This window comes from Rana temporaria, chromosome 3 (genome assembly GCF_905171775.1).
Source record: "Rana temporaria chromosome 3, aRanTem1.1, whole genome shotgun sequence".
In the NCBI taxonomy this organism is placed as follows: Eukaryota; Metazoa; Chordata; class Amphibia; order Anura; family Ranidae; genus Rana; species Rana temporaria.
Genome location: NC_053491.1, coordinates 315,924,988 through 315,945,844, shown reverse-complemented (window position 1 = coordinate 315,945,844; position 20,857 = coordinate 315,924,988). Strand labels below are relative to the sequence as shown.

The 20,857-nt window shown below is 45.0% G+C and overlaps 1 protein-coding gene across 2 annotated transcripts in view; it reads left to right on the top strand.

Moving 5' to 3' along the window:
• Positions 1-20,857, top strand: part of DIAPH1 (diaphanous related formin 1) — a 423,627-nt gene that overhangs the window by 80,955 nt on the left and 321,815 nt on the right. For both annotated transcript variants that reach the window (XM_040344879.1, XM_040344880.1), the window contains exons 2-4: positions 1,063-1,089; positions 11,551-11,700; positions 12,910-13,011. In XM_040344879.1, coding sequence (XP_040200813.1) covers positions 1,063-1,089; positions 11,551-11,700; positions 12,910-13,011 — 279 coding nt within the window. The remainder of the gene's footprint in view (positions 1-1,062; positions 1,090-11,550; positions 11,701-12,909; positions 13,012-20,857) is intronic.

Genomic DNA, 20,857 nt, shown 5'->3' with positions numbered 1-20,857 from the left:
CGCACCGCATTCCTGTGTATATCACGCGCGGTGTGATTTGAGCCATACATTTTATGTTTCGCTCAAATCACGTTGCATTCGCACCAAAATAGTGCAAAACGACATTTTTTTTTTTATTTATTTTTTTACACCTGAATTACAAATCTGGCAATCTCGTTGTGTTTTGCGATCTGTTTTGGGGTGTTGTTAATCTAACATTGACACCCTCACCGTAAGCTTGCTATACGATGAAGGGAAGCGCAGTGATTCTTGTGCATTTCTCACATCGGTGTGAACCAGGGTTTAAAATTGAACTCCAGAGTAGGCAAACTTTTTCTAAATACGAGGCATGTGTGTTCTTCGCTGAATCTTGGTGCTTTGTGAATTTCATCCAGATCTGTGCAGTCATCCAGTGTGAAACTTCTTTTTTTTTTTTTGTTTCTGTGCAGGAGCTTCCTGTAATAATGACCAGTCAGTGCTGCTCCCTTTACTTGTGCAGGATGACTGGTCTTGTGTCCTCCCCCCTCCTGTAATAATGACCAGTCAGTGCTGCTCCCTTGTGCAGGATGACTGGTCTTGTGTCCTCCCCCTCCTGTAGTTCTCTGCAGGCGGCCTGTCGTAGAGGGACTGCTGTGCTCTCTGCACACAGGGTATGTGCAGCACAATTGTGTCACTGCTATTGGATTTGCAAACTTTACCTTTGGTGCACACAAAGTAGATTTATATCCTTTTTGGCTATTTGAGTATTTTTAAATTAAACTTTTTTTTTTATTATTTTTATTTTTTGTCTTGAGTTGCGTTTTTCTATTGGTTCTCGTCATATATACAAACATTTTGGTTACTGGAAAATGGATGTCCTGATTTATATAGGCACTGAATAGTTAAAATGTTTCAATATCACCTTTGTTGTCTGAATGTTTTATATATTTCCTTCTTATAATTACTGTTTAAATGTTGGTGCTTTCAATTTAAATGTTGGTGTTCAGTTAATGTATGTTCTCTTGTTAATTGATTTTATGGTGAAATCTGTGGGTCACTTTTTCTGTCTGACTGTCTGTCTTTTTTTTTTTTTGATTACACCAGACATTTAAACGTCTTATGGTAGATGAGGTAAGTGTGTTTTCGTGTTCTGTGCTTTTGTGCTGCCTCCCCTTGTATGGCCTGCATCGAAGGCTATGCTGTTGCATGTGAAGCTTTTGGTTAAAGTGCTTTTTTTTTGTTTCTTTTCTTCTGCTTTAAAAGTACTTCCCATTTCCCTGGTCCTTTTTTTGTATACACTGTACACAAACTCAATGAGGCAGCCCAAAGCCCATCGACCCAGGTCCCAAAGCTGCATCGGAGATTGGAAGCTGTGCAAGATGGCAAAAGATGTGGGAGCTCATAAATAGGATATCAGCCACATATTGCATTTTGTCATTTCTGTGATAGATCAGTACATCCTACGAATCCAGTAACAATATAACATACACTTCAGAGATTGGTTTGTGAGCGCATTCCTCATCGCTTTAATAACCCAATAACAGTGCTGTGCTTCTTTTACTAATCATTTTAACAACTGCAATTTTTGACTAACTAGAATCACCGTTTTTATACTTATTTACACAGTATATTGACTTAAGGATATACCCGATATTTCATACTCTGACTTCTTACATGTTTGACAAAAAGTAGGTTTTAAAGGCCTAAAAAAAAAAGTTGGTGACACAAATTAGCCTAACAATTATTTGTGTTCTGTGTTTATAGTGTGTATACATTAGTCATTGTAAATGATCACCTTGTAAAAAAAAAAAAAAAACATTCAGTTTAAAATGATAAAAACATTTTTATAAATAAAAAAAATCCATTATAAATATTTTTTTACAAAAAAAATTTAAAAGGTTATTTATAATGTGTTTTTATATCTATACAAAAATGTTTTGCATTTCTATTTTAAACTGAATGAGTTTTTTACAAGGTGATCATTTACAATGACTTTAATGTATACACTCTGAAAAAAATAAATTATTAGGTTAAAGAGGAAGTAAAGCCAAACTAAAAAAGATAAAATAACCCTGCAAGACAAAGGCATAATGAGCTAGTATGCATAGCATACTAGCTCATTATGTACTACTTACCTCAGATCAAAGTCCCTGCAGCGGTCCTCGTCTCCCCCTCTGACCGCCGACATGTCGCCCAGGGCTTGCTTCTGGGTATCACAGCTCCAGTGTTGTGAGCCGCGATGACGTCACGCAGTAACGGCACACAGACTGAAGCAACGGCACATAGGTGTCATTGGTTCAGTTTGCCCCAGTGTGCTTGTGCTGATTGCCGATTTAAACTGTGCAGGTTTAGGAGATATCCTTGGAAGCTACAGGTTAAAGTTGTTGTTTTTTTAGGGGTTACAACCACTTTAATTTGTTTCACCAATTTTGTGGTGGTGGTGTTTTTTTTATTTATTATATATATTTTTTTTAACCACTTCAGCCCCGGACTATTTTGCTGGTCAATGACCGGGCCACTTTTTTGATTCGGCACTGTGTCGCTTTAACTGACAATTGCGCAGTCGTGCAACGTGGCTCCCAAACAAAATTGGCGTCCTTTTTTTAGAGGTCGACCGATATATCGGTCGGCCGATATATCGGCCGATATTTCGCGTTTTTAAAGATATCGGCATCGGCCGATTATTGGGTAAATTTAGGCCGATTGTCTAGGATCTGTGCTGGGTGGAATTCTTCCGCCTGCCTGCCCGCCCGCTCGTCGCCAACTCGCTGCTATCTGCTTAATTTATATTTTTTTCCATTTAGGAAGTCTGCAGCCAACCAGCGGGCCGGTAACAGCCAATCGGCGGCCGCCGCTGCAGACTTCCTCCACTGTAAAAAAAATGTCCCCTGACGTGCTGCGCGCCCTGCCTCTGCCTACAAATTCCAGAATGCAGCACGGGCCGGTAACTGTCAGCCCGCGCTGCATTCTGGGGCTTGTAGGCAGAGCGTGCAGCACGTCAGGGGACATTTTTTCCAGAGTGGAGAATGACGGCAGCGGCGGCCGCCGATTGGTTGTTACCGGCCCGCTCTGCATTCTGGTGATTGTAGGCAGCACAACAGGGACAAATGGAGCTTTGTGGATAGAGTGCTAATATCGCCCTTCCTTCTGTTTTAGCACTGCTCAGCGCTCAGGAGTAGGCAATACAGAAATTTGGCCACAAGAAATGAGACAATGATCAGCAGCTGCAAAAAAAAAATGTAAACATCAAAACAAAGTAGCAACTATTGAAAGTCCCAAAGTCCAATATAATACTGCAGCAGCGCCATTTCCAAACAAACGTTTGAAAAACAAAACAAACTTCTATATTGATTATATAGAAGTTTGTTTTGTTTTTCAAACGTTTGTTTGGAAATGGCGCTGCTGCAGTATTATATTGGACTTTGGGACTTTCAATAGTTGCTACTTTGTTTTACTGTCTGTTTTGACGAAAGGAGCTTTCTTGTGCTAGGCTAGAAGATGCAACGGAGCCTGGAGCGCTCCGCTGGTGGGCATTGATGAGGTGGCAGTGAATGACATTGGGCTGTACTGGTGGGCACTGATGTGGTGATGCACTGGTGGGCACTGATGTGAGGCACTGATGTGGTGATGCACTGGTGGGCACTGATGTGGTGGGCACTGGTGATATGCGCTGGTGGGCAATGATGGGATGCACTGGTGCATTGGTGGGCATTGATGAGGTGGCACTGATGGGCTGTACTGGTGGGCACTATCGTGGAACTTCTGGACACTGATAGGCTCCACTGGTGGGTACTGATGAGGTTGCACTGGAGGGCACTAATGGATACTGATAGGCTGCACTGATGGACTGCACCAGTGGTCACTGACAGGCTGCACCCCACCTCTCCACCCTAAACAATTATCTCCTCCCCACCTCTCCACCCTAGGTTTTTTGAGATGAAGGGAAAAAAAAGAAAAAAGAAAGAAAATCGGCCTAAAATATCGGCCTAAAATATCGGCCACACATATCGGCCATCGGCCACCCCGATTTCCAAATATCGGCATCGGCATCGGCCAGAGAAAAACACATATCGGTCGACCTCTACCTTTTTTTCCCACAAATAGAGCTTTCTTTTGGTGGTATTTGATCACCTTTTGCGGTTTTTATTTTTGCGGTCTAAACAAAAAATAGAGCGACAACTTTGAAAAAATTTTTATATTTTTTTTTACTTTTTGCTGTAATAAATATCCACCAAAAATATATATATAAAAAAACTTTTTTTTTCCCTCAGTTTAGGCCGATACGTATTCTTCATATTTTTCGTAAAAAAATCGCAATAAGCGTTTGCACAAAAGTTATAGTGTGTACAAAATAGGGGATAGTTTTATGGCATTTTTATTAATTTTTTTTTTTACTAGTAATGGCGGCGTTCAGCAATTTTTTTTATTGGTGCCGAGACCTTATGGCGGACACTTTTGACACATTTTTGGGACCATTGGCATTTTTAAAAATGCATTGATTCATTAAAAACGATCGTGTGTGGGCTTCAGAGCATTTTTTGGGTTCTGAAAAACGGGCAAAAAAAATTCGAACATGCTCTATTTTTTAACGTTTTTTAAACGTTGCCGTTTTTAAGGTTGTAAAAAATGGTCGTGTGTGGGCTTTAACGACGTGAAAAATCCGCGCATGCTCAGAAGCAAGTTATGAGATGGGAGCGCTCGTTCTGGTAAAACTATCGTTCGTAATGGAGTAAGCACATTCATCACGCTGTAACAGACAGAAAAGAGCGAATCTTTTACTAATACTAAATCAGCTGAAGCAGCCCCAAGGGTGGCGCCATCCGCATGGAACTTCCCCTTTTATAGTGCCGTCGTACGTGTTGTACGTCACCACGCTTTGCTAGAGCATTTTTTTCACGATCGTGTGTAGGCAAGGGTGTTATAATGATCGGGTTGAAAAAAAGTTGTTTTTTCTAGAGCCTGAAAAACGTCGTTTTTTACAACCCGAAACAGTTAAGTTAAATAATAAAAAATAAAGTATACAAAAAATTGCTTAAATTAAGCATTTATTACACAGAAGTACACTACAAGCCTCCAATCAGTGCACTTGCATATTTATATAAAAAACAACTATGTATCTTAACCTCTTTACCACCGGGCTTGTTTTTCAGATTCGGTGTTTACGAGACTAAAACAGTTTTTTTTTTTGCTAGAAAATTACTTAAAACCCCCAAACATTATATATTTTTTTTTCTAACACCCTAGAGAATAAAATGGCAGTCATTGCAATACTTTTTGTCACACCGTATTTGCGCAGCGGTCTTACAAGCGCACTTTTTTTTGGGAAAAAAATCACTTTTTTTAATTAAAAAAATAAGACAATAAATTTGGCCCAATTTTTTTACATATTGTGCAAGATAATGTTACGCCGAGTAAAATGATACCCAACATGTCACGCTTAAAAATTGCGCCCGCTCGTGGCATGACGTCAAACTTTTACCCTTAAAAATCTCGATAGGTGACGTTTAAAAAATTCTACAGGTTGCATTTTTTGAGTTAGAGGAGGTTTAGGACTAGAATTATTGCTCTCGTTCTAACGATCGCGGCGATACCTCACTTGTGTGGTTTGAACACAGTTTTCATATGCGGGCGCTACTCGCGTATGCGTTCGCTTCTGTGCGCGAGCTCGTCGGGACGGGGCGCTTTAAAAATTTTTTTTTTTTGTTTTCTTTATTTTTATTTAGTTAATTTTTTTTTTTTTTTCAGTGTAAAAAATTATCACTTTTATTCCTATTACAAGGAATGTAAACATCCCTTGTAATAGAAAAAAGCATGACAGGTCCTCTTAAATATAAGATCTGGGGTCAAAAAGACCCCAGATCTCATATTTAGACTTAAATGCAAAAAAAGCAAAAAAAATTGAAACTGTCATTTTTTCAAATGACAAAAAAAAATGTTTTTTAAGACGCTGGGCGGGACTGACGTTTTGACGTCACTTCCGCCCAGCAGAGCTATGGGGACAGGTGAAGGAAATTTTTTCCTTCACTCGCAACCCCAGTCAGCTGCCGAACAGTCCTGATCGCCTCCGCCGCTACCGACGGCTCCGGTAAGCGGCAGAGAGCGGCGGGAGGGAGCCCTCTCCCGCCACTGATAACGGCGATCTTGCGGCGAATCCGCCGCGGAGATCGCCGTTATCATGTACACCACCGCCCACTGAAAAGATGGATACCTCGGTTGTGGCAGCAGCAGCTGCCGTTACCCAGATATCCATCATTAAAAACAGGACGTCTTTTGGACATGGGGCGGTGGTCAAGAGGTTAAAAATGCACAAAAACAGGTGACGTAATCAAAACTTTTGAAGGAAATTAACATCAACAGCAATAGATAATGGCCATTACTGAGGTAAGTTTGTAAACAATACAAAAGTGCACATTATCTTTAGTTTTAGGCTGCATTCACACCTTGGCGTTCCTAATTGCGGCGTTTTGTCCCGCGAATTGCAGCGTCAAATTGCGGCATTTTGTACCGCGATTTGCGGCGACAAAACGCCGCGATTGTGAATGCAGCTTACCCCCAGGTCCACATCTCCTATGCCAAACGCCGAAAGACGCCTGAAAAAAAGGTCTGGGACTTGTTTTGAGCTTCAGGCGTTTCGGCGTTCGGCGTGGAGATGTGAATCATCTCCATAGCCCACAATGTTAAATCACCCCTCCAGCGTATTTCAGGCTGCAATGGCGTCGGGCGTGAAAACGCCTAGGTGTGAATAGAGCCTAGGGGCTGCTGCGGCGTTGCGCTTCAGGCGTATATTGGCCTAGGTGTGAACAGAGCCTTAGGCTGCATTCATACTATAACGCTGCGTATTTTGCCGCGATTTGTATACTTTTTTGTTAAAAAACATTTACATTGATGTCTATGCCGAACGCTGAAAGCCGCCTGAAAAAAAGGGTCCGGGACTTGTTTTCAGGCGGCAGGCGTACGGCGTTTCGGCGTGAGATGTGAACCATCTCATAGACATCAATGTAAATTCGCCCCTCCAGCGGCACGAGCGTCGGGCGTAAATACGCCTAGGTGTGAATGCAGCCTTAGGCTTTTAGCTTCAGTTCCAGTCCTTTATTCTCTTCTTCAACCGCATCCATCATATAAAAGTTCTCTTAGTACTCCCAGTTTAAGAGCTTTAGGAAACGGTCTCTCTTTGCATTTTCTCCTGTAAGCCTGCTCCTCTTGTCATCGATGATCCCAGTCTCACTGAATACTCTCACTGGGAACAGAAGAGGCAGATGGACAGAGAAATTTTCTTACCAGTGGTGCAAGGTGGCACAGGTAGGATGCATTTTTTTCCCACCATTCCAGTGGCAGACCAGTCCGTCTATCAGTGGCTCATGGAGGTACTTTTTCAGCCAACTCTCTGTAACCCCCCCTCATCCACAGCCACCTCTCTGGAATGTAGCTAGAGCAAGCATATCAAACTGTCTGTCTGTAGGTCTGTCACTTATGGCCGACTGGGCCATACAATTTGCATCCTTGCAGCACAACCAGCAGTATTGGTTCAGTGATCACAGTGGGGCTGGCTCTCGCTTCCCTATTGAACTAATGATATATGGCAATCCAAGTCATTAAAAGTGTACTGGCCCATCCCATATACATCTATGTGACCATTGCATTGCAATTGGGTCTAGGAGTGGCATCTTTTTTTTTTTTGTTTTTTTTTATCAAAGTTCTTCTGGCTATGTCTTGTTATGCACCTCTAGGTAACCCCCCTCCTCCACAGCCACCTCTCTGTAGTCTACCCCCCTCCTCCACAGCCACCTCTCTGTAGTGCAGGGCTCGACAAACCCGAGCGATAGGTCACAATTGCGACTAGAATTAGCGACCTGGGGCGGCACAGCTGCGCTAACCTGTCTCCTGGAATATGGCGCCCTCTTGTGGTGGCTGTTGGTATTACAAGACAACCAGCAAAGCTAATAGAGCTTCCCTGCCTGTTTTCATTGCCCAACAATCGCCTTCTCATAGAACCCCCAAACATTATATATATTTTTTATTCTAACACCCTAGAGAATAAAATGGCGGTTGTTGCAATACTTTGTCACACCTTTTTTTTAATTAAATGCACTTTTGTTGTAATTAAAAAAATAAGACAGCAGTAAAGTTAGCCCTATTTTTTTTTTTATATTGTGAAAGATAATGTTACGCCGAGTAAATTGATACCCAACATGTCACGCTTCAAAATTGCTTTCATATGCGGGCGCTACTCACATATGCGTTGGCTTCTGCACGCGAGCCCGACGGGGCGCGTTCCTGGCTCCTAACTTTTTTAGCTGGCTTCTAGATTCCAAGCAAATTTGTCAAGCCCTGCGGTAGTGTATTCCCCCTCCTCCACAGCCACCCTTCTGTAGTGTACCCCCCCCCCCCTCCACAGTACAGAGAGGTGGCTGTGGAGGAGAGGAGGGGGGGTACGGAGAGGTGGCTGTGGAGGAGAGGGGGTACACTACAGAGGGGGGTACAGAGAGCTGCATAACTGGACAGAACCAGAACAAAGAAGAACTCTGGTTTGAAAAAAAACACACACACTCTGGTTTAGATGTAGCTAGAGCAAGCATGTCAGAGGTGGCTGTGAAGGGGGTGCACTACAGAGAGGTGTCCGTAAAAGTGTTTTTTTTATATATTATGAGTTTTTTTTATTATAGTTTGTTTATATACCTCTTTAAGACTAGCGCTGCACGTGACTGGCCGCCGCCTCTTTCTTCTCCTCATCTGACTATGAATGACAATTACGTCGATCGGGAGGAGAAGAGAGGTGACGAGTCTCCTGAGCGCCAAATGGCACTCTTATGAGGTCAAAGCTGTGTTGCTGATTTTTTTTTTTACTACAAAACAGAGGACAGTCAGGAGTTTTTAGGACACTTTTCTCCGTGGGCCGGGTATAGTGTAGCAGCCGCACCGCTGTGTTAAGCGGCCTAATTTGCATAATAAACGGCCGATGCCGAGTTCTTAAGGCCAAATATCGGCCGGCCTCTAGTAGGGACATACACAAAAAAAATGTAATTGCAGGGAAAGTATTGTCTCGGGGGGCTTAAAGCGGAGCTCCACCCTCCACTCCCGCGAATCGGAACCCTCCCCCCTCTGGTGTCACATTTGACACCTTTCAGGGGGAGGGGTGTGCAGATACCTGTCTAAAGACAGGTAATTGCACCCACTTCCGGCCACACAGTCTGCGGGTAGACTGCGGGCAGGACGTCACCTCCCCCCCCCCCGATGTGTTCTGGGAAACACTTGGCTTCCAGAACACAGCGGGAGCCAGTCAGCATGGCGCATCGCGACTCACGCATGCGCCGTAGGGAACCAGGCAGTGAAGCCTGGGCGTTTCACTTCCTGGTTCCCTCACTGGGGATGGTGGGGGGGGCAGCAGAGTGACGAGCGATCGCTCGTCCTCTGCTGCGGACAGGGCTGAACTCCAGGACAGGTAAGTGTGCCGATATTAAAAGTCAGCAGCTGCAGTATTTGTAGCTGCTGGCTTTTAATATTTTTTTTTTCAGCGGACATCCGCTTTAATGCAAATGCAGGCCGCACATTTTTCAGATGTTAATCTGTAAAAAAAATCTTGACACTTCACAAATATGTGCCACTTTGTTGGTCTATCACATAAAACCCCAATACATTTTTATTTTTTTTTTTTTTTTGTAACACAACAAAATGTGGAACATTTCAAGGGGTATAAATACTTTTTCAAGGCACTGTATGACCACACTGCGACTGCATCTCCCTTATTCTGAGTGCCAAGAGGAAAGCTGTGACAGTGGGGAGCAGGAAGCAGTGGGCGAGAGCTGGAGGTGATGGAACAAAGTTCTGCCACCTTTTTGGGTGAAAAAAATCCCTGGGTGCGAGAGCCAGTTGAAATGGCTGGATTCGGCCTGTGGGTCTTGTGTTTGACACATATGACCTAGACCAGGGATATGCAATTAGCGGACCTCCAGCTGTTGCAAAACTACAAGTTCCATCATGCCTCTGCCTCTGGGTGTCATGCTTGTGGCTGTCAGTCTTACTATGCCTCATGGGACTTGTAGTTCTGCAACAGCTGGAGGTCCGCTAATTGCATATCCCTGACCTAGACTATGGTTAACTGGGCTGGGGAAATTCATGATGAACTTTCTCCTGAAGTAAGCAAACCTGTTTACTCAATTAATCGTCAAGAATTGTTATTGCGTTTTTTTTTTTCTCGTTGCGATCTTGACTAAGGGTTTTTTGATCTTCCTGATCTTTGGTATGCATTGAATTTTCTCTCTGCTCTCAACCATCAAAAGTAAAGGTCTGGGCAGTCTGCCAAGTTTTGAAAACATTCTATGAGTGGAATGTTAAGTCTAAACATTGTATCAATTTGTCTTTTACATCAATTTACGGCGGGCGCTTGTCCCCCTCCTTCCCCTCCGAGGTATGCTATCGGCGTATAGCGCGCACTTGTGATTTTACCCCTATTTTCAGGGGGAAAAAGTGTGCGGTATACGCCGATAAATACGTATATTCTGAGAGGGACGTGGGGGCATTAAAGTGATTCTTGCTGTTTTTTTCTTTTGTTCTGTTTAGTAAGAAATATGTTATACCTACAAGTCCTGTGCAGTTGTTTTGCACAGAGCAGCCCCCATTCCATTTCTTTGTGTTTCACACGCGCTCCTGACTCCCAAGCCCACGGTCCTGTGAATGGACATTGCCCCCCCCCCCTCTCTTGTTATTGGCTCACTGGCTGTGATTGCCTGTGTGAGCCAATGAGGAGAGAGAGACCCATGAGAGCTGATGCTTTTGTGCACATCGCTGGATTGAGATGAGGCTTATGTAAATATAAGGGGGACAGTTTTTTTTTATATTTATTTTTTTATATCTTGATGCAAAGAATGCATTGGGGTAAAAAAAAAATTGCCTGTGTGTTTTGCCACCATACTTGCCTTTTCTGAAGCAGATCTGGTTTACTGGTTTAGTCTACAGCGGCGGCTGCTGTGTAGAGAGGGCGAGAGAGATGGCCGACAACGGATGGCAAGTGTCTGGAAAGTGATGTCGCCCATAGAGTTGCCGTTTTGGGCTGCCTCTCCTGCACACTCGCACACTGAAGCCGCGGTTGAAGGCTCAGTGTGGGACCGGACTGGTCCCGACGGGAGCAGCTGCAGAAAAAGGTAAGTATAGTGCGATTTCTTCTTTACAGCGATAGGTAGATTGGGCTTAAAATGTGGTAGAGGGTAGGTTTAAGCTGGGTAGACATGAGCCGAATATCGGGAGACAATGGGCAGTTAAAAAAAAAAAAAAAAAAAAGAGCATGCTGGATGGTCCTGTTCATATGATGTTCGTTTTTTTTAAGTTCTTTCCTTAAAATGTAATGTTTTAAATGTTCTTAGCTCTTGAATAGTCACTTTGTTCACATTGAAACCGAGCTGGAAATGTTTTTTCCAGATGTGTTTATATGTCTTGGTCAAGTCTGCAAGTTTTAACTGTGTAGAACAGATACCTAAATAGAAAAGTAATCCATACAATAGTAATGATCATTATTTAAGTGGCAGCATTTTAAAATAGTGAACGATTTGTCAGCAGTTGGTGGCTGTTTAATAAAAAGTTTGTCTGTTTTTCTTTCAGCTGGAAAGGTTTACAAGTATGAGAATTAAGAAGGAGAAGGACAAGCCGTATATGTCACACAGGAATTCTGCCAACTACTCTGACAATCCCCTTCAGACGCTGCAGGAACTCAATGATGAAACTGTGCTGCAATTGTTTGAGCAGATGTTGGTAGGTTTCGCACCCACATTTTGTACTCTGATCTGATGCTCGTGATACGCTATTTTTTACCTGCTTTATGGCAAAAAAAAAAAAAAGCTTTTAAAGTTTACCTTTTTAACATCAATCTAAAGCAGACTGTACTCGATTCATTTTCTATTGTTCAACCATCAGGTTGCCTCAACCACACATTTTGATGTGAATGGGGGAAATTCTCCTGTAAAGCTATTGTTTTATGACAGTGGGGAGACCAAAGCTCATCAGCACTTCTGGCTATAGCGGACAATGCTGATCGAGCAAAAGTTTTCCAGCAGGCTGGTTTTACAGAAGTCGATTGGGAAATTTCTGCTGAACCAGCCAAATTTCGAACCATTGTTTTTCCTTATATAATTCTTATAACCCTGATGAAGGAGAAACCGTTTTTATGCAAAGTATAAAACTGTGAAGCCATTATGATCTGTGATCGTGGAGGTGCCATTGTAACAGACTGTGGGAGCTTTTCAAGAAACCTGGTGGTTGAACGCAGACTTAATGGACAGTTGGTCCAGTATTGTATAGCTTGTGGTCTCCAGCCAGTGGCTTGGCCACCTTGATGCCTCATTCACACCATGGTGCAGAGACTTCACTTTTTTTGCACATGTTCTGCAAGGGCACAACAAATTTTTGTTCTCTATATGCACTGTTCACACTACAACATACAGATTTTTTTTTTTTTTTGCATCTGCAACGTGTATGCAGTTTTCCGCACGGGAAAAATACTGAGATGAAATCAACATTGGTGTAAATAGGGCACGTAACTGACCTGCATTAAAACTGATGTCAACTTGCATAAAGACTGACTGGAACACACATAAAAACTGATGTAAATTGATGTGAAACTGATGTGTCTGCAGGTGAAATCTGCACTGTTTTCCCATCAGTTTTCATGCAGGTATGGTGTGAACGAGCCTTTTAATGCTTGGCATCTTTAGGACTTGTGTATATATACATGTTTGAAAAAAATCATGTTTCATCTATCTTTTTCTCTGGAAAAATAAACCAATAACTTGAATTAGTTGGTAGGTAGTTTTTATAGAGGGCATTCTCTTTTTTTTTTCTCCTCGTTTTTTCACCACTTGCATAAAGCGCTTTTACAGTCTTCATATTTTTTCCATGATCTTTTTGTTACAAATTGTGACATTGTACAAACTGTGACATTGTTTTCTTTTTTATAAATTCTAGAACGACATGAATCTCAATGAGGAAAAGCAACAGCCTTTACGGGCAAAGGATATGATGATAAAAAGAGAGATGGTCTCCCAGTATCTACATACATCCAAAGCTGTAAGTTGCCATTTACCTTCAAGCCCAAATCCAGACAGCATCTAAAATAGACCCCAAACTTACCACCCCCCCCCTCCCCTGCATTGTGTCCTCTTGATCTAGCATTGTATTGGTATTTTTGGCCCCTTTTGGTCATTACAGAGGCTTCAACGATCCTATAGCTGCTGCAGCCAGGAGGAAGGATCTATGGGCAAGGAGACAATGTTGGTGCATTTATGCAAAGCAGGTTGGTGCTGAGCACAGATTGCCTGAAAACACTTCTTCAGCTAGCACTCATGATCTCTGCCTTCTCAGGATTTCAGATGTGGCAATGTCATCACTGCCTCAGTAAAATGAAAATAGAGGCAGTTATGGGACTGATTACCCTTCTCATAGAAAGCAGGCAGCAGTGACTGAACTCAACCACAGGTATTGAAGGTGATGCTACCTTTTTATGGAGCAGTGAAGTGCAAGGCCACATGAGATGCAATAAAGCATTAGCATGTGCCAAGTATGCAGCAATCTAGGATGAATGTGTGCCAGATATGCTGTAATCTAAGATGGATATATGCCAGTTAGGCTAGGATCTGAAGAATACATTTAGTGTCTGGGATTCAGTTTTTTCGTCAAAGTTGGATGTGCAGACTATAAAATTTTGTCGGATGTGAACTACCGATTTTTGTTTAATTTGTACGGGTTTCTTCCGAAAATCCTATGAGCAAGACTATGCATGCTTAGAAACTAAAGAATACTTACAAAACTGTTCAACACATTACGTCACTTCTGAAGTTGAATTCTGTTGTACGAGAAATTTCGTATGGTGAGTAACCTCTTCACTTTCGACATGAGACTAGCATGCAATAAAAAACTGATGAACGATTGTCTGAAAATCTGATCGTGTGTATGAGGCTTTACTCCATGTAGTTAAATACTGACTTGGGCTTGACTGGCTTGTGTATCTCTTTGTTACTGCAATAAACCGGGCATGCTTGCTCAATATGAAACCCAAGTGTTTATATTCTTCAATGCACTGTGTAATTAAAGCAGTGTTCTGCCCCCCCCCCCCCAAAAAAAACAGCTACACAGACTGCAGCTGCTGGCTTTTATTAAATGGACACTTGCCTGTCCTGGAGTCCAGCATTGTCGGCACCCACAGCTGATGTTTCCATCAGCTGTTGGGTGCTGCTGCCACCATTGCGGGTAAGGGTACCCGGCAGTGTAGCCTTTCGGCAGGGGGAGGGAGGAGGAGAGAGCCCCACACTGACATCATGGGCCGCGGCCCAGACTCCTGGAAGTGGCAAAGGATACCTGTCTTTGACCAGTCTCCTGCCCCCCTCCCCCCAATTGTGGCACCGGAGGGGGGAGGAATCCGATGAGCGAAAGTTTCACTTTTGGGTGGAACGTGGCTTTATTTTTTGGCTATTCATTGGTTAGTAAACTTACCCTATTAAAGTGGTTCCAAAGGCAGAAGGTTTTTTTATCCTAATGCGCAGAAGCCCCCCTTATAGTTACCTGAGCCCCATCTCTATCCAGCGATATTAACGAGTCCCTCGGCCATTCGTGACTCCCCCTTCTGATTGGCTGAGACATTGGCTCCCGCTGCTGTCAATCAAAATCGGCCAATCAGGAGAGAGTGGGGCGGGGGCCGAGCCGCATCTCTGTGTCCCGGGTGCCACCATAGCAAGCTGCTTGCTGTGGGGGCACTCAGCATGAGGGAGGGGCAAGTAGCAGCAAAGAGTGACCCGAGAAGAGGAGGATCCAGGCTGCCCAGTGCAAAACCATTGCACAGAGCAGGTAAGTAGAACATGTGTGTGTTTTTTTTTTTTTTTAATGGTGAGACTTTGATAAAAAAAAAAACAGTGTGTGCAGTAGCTCACCTAATACATACCTGAGCCCCACCTCCATCCAGCGATATTGAACAAGACCCCCCCGGCTGTCTGGAACTATCCCTCATTGGCTGAGACAGCAGTGGGCACCTGTGACGGTATCGGTATGATATCCCCGTCAAGCATTCCCTCCTCTCCATACAAGAACATCACAGGATTCCCCACACATGAGTCAAGACTGGATGCTGGAACCAAGACACTTTATTGACACAAAAACTCAGCTTATATGTGGTTACAGCCTGTTAGGAACGCCCCCCTCACACAGTGGGGTTTCCCATACAGATTATAGGAGACAAGTCGGAGCCGACCCTGCAGACACGTTTCTTTAGATAAAGACATCACTGGAGTTAATTACTACACTGAAGCAATCAGAATAATTAACATACTACTTCTCTAATCATTTAGCCTGATGATACAATACACATCTTTTAAGGGTAAACACAGATCTTCTTTACACAACACAATAGATCAATTAACGTTTAGAATAGTGAGGGGACATTAGCACGTCAATAACCTGTCAGAGGAATGAATCACACATGAAATTCCTTTCTACCTCTACCCATGGCTAGCAGGGAGCAGTACACTGAGACATATAGGCAAATGTATCACAATGGCCCCCCTTTTGCTCCCTGCTCCGGCAAATCCGGTTGGACCTTCCCTGGTCCAGTAGGGTTGACGGGTTCAGAGCTTTTAGTCCGAGGTTAACTCCGTTTGGCATGACTGACCTCCCTTGACAACTGCTTCAGACTCAGGTATGTCACCGGGTCGTCAGATCACACGCCGGTCAGTCCCCAAGTCTTTGTGCGATCTGCAAAGTCACCAGAAGTCAGTGTGAAGACAGCGAATGGGTCTGTGCGCCGCCGTCTAGGTGTCCCGCTATGGGAGGGGGCAGGTTATGGCTCTGAAGTGACAATCACAGGAGATTCATAAAAAGGAAAAGTTATATTTGTTGTAGCACTGGTGCTCAGAGTCCGGGGGGGGGGGGAGAGAGGGGACTCAGAGCCCCATAAGGTCAGCCACCCCCTGCTCCCTCCGCAGCCGCCGGTTCTCCTCTTGGAGCTTCTCCAGCTCCATCTCCAGTTCATGGAGCCTGGGGGGGTCAGCCTGCTGTGACCTCAGGTGGTTGTTCTCCTCCTCCATGCGGCTTATGCACTCCTCCAGCTCTATGTACTCACGGATCAGATCCTGCTTGCTCATGTCCTGCAGGCTCTCCACGTGGTCCTTCATCATCAGGAACTGGGTGGTGGTGTAAGGGGCCACCGGTGGGCCCTTGGCGAACATCTCGGCCCGCATCTGGGACGCCCGCTGCGACTCCCTCTCCTCCAGTCGCTTCTTCTCCTCCCAGGTCCGCTGGTTATATGACTTCCAGGACCTCTTCTTCTTGAAGGGTGGCCGGCGGTGCCTCTTTCTGCCCAGCTCCCTCCAGGGCCCCTCTGGCTCAGGGCTGGAGCCCATGACCAGCTGACAATGGTGTTCCCTGTTGTCCGTAATAGCAGATTGTACCATGAGGGCTTCGTAAGGGGTGCCCAATGGTTCTTCCCGACCCCGCTCCTGGGGATCCCAAGCCGAGTCTACACAATGGGCTGCTGCTGGTGGGCGGTACCCAGGTTGAGACCAATTTGACCTGGTGTTGTCATTCATGGGGCAATTCTGCTTGAAGTGACCCAACTGTTTGCACCGGAAGCAGCGTTGTTGGTTGTCGTCCTGGCGTGGATAGCGAGGGCTAGATGTCACCGGTCTGTTAGGAGGTTGGTATCTAGCGGCTGGTGGGTGTGAGGGCGCCGTTGGTCGTGGAGGTTGTACCCGTGGTGTGACCTGGTTTGTCTTGCGAGTATCCGCATATTCATCCGCCAACTTCGCGGCCTCTGGTAGAGTCATGGGCCTGCGATCTCTCACCCAATCTTTGACATCCGTCTGGATGTGATTGTAAAATTGCTCCAGGAGCATTAGTTGCAAAATGTCCTATGCGGTGGTGGCCTGGCTGCTGTTAACCCAGTTAGAGGCCGACAGGGACAGCTGGCATGCCCATTCTGCGTAAGAGTCTTTCGTGGTTTTGCGTGAGTCCCTGAACTTCTGTCGGTTGGACTCTGGGGTTACTGCATAACGAGCCAGGAGCACTTCTTTAACCCGGGCGTAGCTATGGATATCCTGATCTGGCACGGTCCGGAAAGCATCAGAAGCTTTGCCTGACAGTTTGCCTGACAATATTGCAACCCAGTCTCTTCTAGCTATTCGGTGCAGGTTACATTGTCGCTCAAAATCCGCCAGGTAGTTATCAATTTCACAGTCCTTTTCATCAAAAGCTTTAAAAGCGCTAAACGGAATCTTCCTTGCGTCTGCTGTGCTGTACTCACTGTTCGGAGAAGGTGCGGCTGCTTGTTGGACTGCTGCCAGTTTTAACTGTAGTTCTGCGTCTCTTATTTGTTTAGCCTTCTGTAGTTCTGCGTCCCTTATTTGTTTAGCCTCCTCCGCTAACAGGTCCATCACTTTCAGCACCACATCCGGCGTTGGGTTCGGGCCGAACCACGCTAGCTTCTCTCTCATTAGCTTGTTGGCTGGCGATTCCTCCTCCTGAATCACTGGTGTATCCATTTCTTGTACTGCTGGCGTTGCTGCAATCCCGTCCTCCTGGTCTATCTCCATTGATTCCGCTATGATGACCCGCTTGGTTTTGTTGCTAGCAATCCTTCCAGTAGTTCTTCCAGTGTCTGCTTGGAATCCGGGTGTGAAGGAGAGTAGAAGGGAAGATCCCGCTGCTGCCAACCAATTTGTGACGGTATAGGTATGATATCCCCGTCAAGCATTCCCTCCTCTCCATACAAGAACATCACAGGATTCCCCACACATGAGTCAAGACTGGATGCTGGAACCAAGACACTTTATTGACACAAAAACTCAGCTTATATGTGGTTACAGCCTGTTCGGAACGCCCCCCTCACACAGTGGGGTTTCCCATACAGATTATAGGAGACAAGTCGGAGCCGACCCTGCAGACACGTTTCTTTAGATAAAGACATCACTGGAGTTAATTACTACACTGAAGCAATCAGAATAATTAACATACTACTTCTCTAATCATTTAGCCTGATGATACAATACACATCTTTTAAGGGTAAACACAGATCTTCTTTACACAACACAATAGATCAATTAACGTTTAGAATAGTGAGGGGACATTAGCACGTCAATAACCTGTCAGAGGAATGAATCACACATGAAATTCCTTTCTACCTCTACCCATGGCTAGCAGGGAGCAGTACACTGAGACATATAGGCAAATGTATCACAGCACCATTGGGTGCCAAAGTCCGTGAGCCAATGAGGAGAGTGTGGCGGGGCTGAGCTACGGCTCCGTGTCTGAATGGACACACGGAGCAGTGCTCAGCTTGCGTGCCCCCATAGGAAGTTGCTTGCTGTAGGGGCACTCAGCAGGAGCATGGAGAGTACCTCTGTTTTCTTGCCAGTGTTTAAAGTGGTTGGTCACGTTCAACATGTGCTAAGAAGAAAGTGCTCCTTTGATGGTCTGTCTGCAGAGGATTAGGAGCTATAACTAGATCCATACTTCGGGTCGATATCAAAAGCCCTAGGATGGGTGGTACCCGGGCCTCGTGTAATGAAGAAACAAGGTTTGCCTGTAATGTCTCTCTGCGGAAGGTCTGGGATCCAGACTTTGGTGTACTAATGCAACTGTGGCACGAAAAGTTTCTCTAAATGAACCCTTGATAAACCTGAAGGTTGGCACAACTTGCCCGCCGTGATGGGTGAAAGCTGGAACTACTTTTAGTAGCTTTTCCTGCAGCGTGGATAAGGTAAGAAGAGGATAATTTAAATGTTATATTTATATTCTGTGAGTAAGATGTCTTTCCTGGTTTTGGCCACTGGAGGGAGTAAGTACATACCTGGTGTATTCTTACATAGACATCCAGGAACAAGCTCAGTAAAGTCGGTCAATTTAACCACTCGCCTCCTTCCGCTGCAGGCTCTTACACAAAAACGCAATAGGGGGTCCCCAATGATGCCCCCAGTAATCTCTCCTCCCTTTCCTCGTTCTCCTGGGCACCGCCATGACAGTGGCGCGCGTACGGATGCCGGGAGCACCCTTTTAGCTGTCTTGGTGAGACTTTGATAGGGGGAGGGCTGTGGTTGCTAGTGCCCATGCGCAAATGCGGAACACCTGTGTGCAGGTGCCAAGAGGCTGGTTTAAATGCCCAGCACGCCAGAAGCCTTCTGTAAAGCGGTATGGACACAGAGCTGTGGGCTGTACACATCCCTGTGGATTGAACCAGGCAAACCCAAGACTCCTACTTGGCATCAGGTTGTGCAGTGAGCTGATATTTTGTGTATTGTAAGACTATAGCACAACAGTGATTGCATTTATTTTGTGGATAGTACCTTTGCTTTGCAGTAAGGACTATGTCCCCGAGAGAGGAACAAGGGCTAGTAAAAGAGGCACTAGAAAATCCCTGCATACGGCTAAGAATTTTGAGCTTGCCTGCAGTTTACCATCCCCCCTCTGTCAGTCTGGTAGCAGCCTCACAGGATGATCGTGTGCCCCTTCTGGTTTTGCAGCTTCTCCTATGGCAGCTCCTGTATACGTCGCTGAGGACGCTTTAAAAGTTGCTTTGGATGGCTTAGAAGGAAGGATTGCTACTATTATCGCAACCTCCTTGAAAGATTGCAGAAAACGGGGTAGATCCCCTTCATCTGCTCTGGCTCTCATCAGATGAGCCTTCCGAGGGTGAATAATCCCTCTCTGGAGTTAAGGATCATGTGCAGGCCGAGGACTCGGAGGATGAGAGGATTCCTGCTACCTCTCAGTCTCTAAAAATGCAGGTGCAATATTATGCAGAGATGGTGCGTGCCACTTACAAATTGCCTCCTGTTGAAGCTTCTATGTCCTCCAATTCCTCTTTGGGATCTCGGAAAATCCCCACAGGTTACATGCTCCTTTCCAGTTCATCCCTTGCTGGATAAACTGTATGATGACTGGGTTCACCCAGATAAAGTTTTCTCCTCCTAGGCAGTTTTCCCTCCTTTATCCGATGGAGGAAGGTTTCAGGACAAGTGGGTCATCTCCACAGTGTCCTCAGGCTACAACCTAGAATTCAGAGAACTTCCGCCACCCCGTTTTCTAAAGTCAAGAGATGCCAAAGATCCAGAAAAAAAGAAGGCTTTTATTGTTGGCCTTGGAACACCTGTTGTCCCAAGGGGTAATCATGGAGTTGGCCCAAGAGGATCAGCGATCAGGATTCTATTCAAACCTTTTCACAATTCCAAAACCAAATGGGGATGTCAGGCCTATCCTAGATCTGAAAAGCCTGAATCGGTTTCTGAACATTCTCTCCTTTCGCATGGAGTCTGTCCGTTCAGTTGTTTCCACCCTTCAGGGAGGAGAATTCCTGGCATCAATAGACATCAGAGATGCATATCTACAAGTGCCAATATTCCCCGCTCACCTAAGGTTTGCGGTCGATCAGCGCCACTTTCAGTTTGTGGCCCTTCCTTTTGGGCTGGCTACAGCGCCTCGAGTGTTCACAAAAATACTTGGCCCGGCCCTAGCAAGGCTAAGGGCATGAAGCATAGCAGTAACAGCCTACCTGGACTATCTGTCGATCATAGATCAGTCCGCCACACGCTTGGGCCACAATGTGAACAGCACATGGAATATTTAGAGTACCTCGGCTGGGTCTTCAATCTGGAAAAAATCCTTTTTGCAGCCTCAAAGAAGGCTGGAGTATTTGGGCATGATTATAGACCCATCCCAAAGCAAGGTATTACTTCCCAAGCCAAAGGCAAAAGCCATAGGAGACTTGGTCCGAGTGATAAAAGAAAAAAGACCTTCCATCCGTCCATGCATGAGATTATTGGGAAAGATGGTAGCCTCATTCGAGGCTGTCCCTTACGCCCAGTTTCACTTAAGGCCGTTGCAGGGCATAATTCTGTCAGATTGAAACAGATGTTCAGGCCCTGGATCTTCCTAT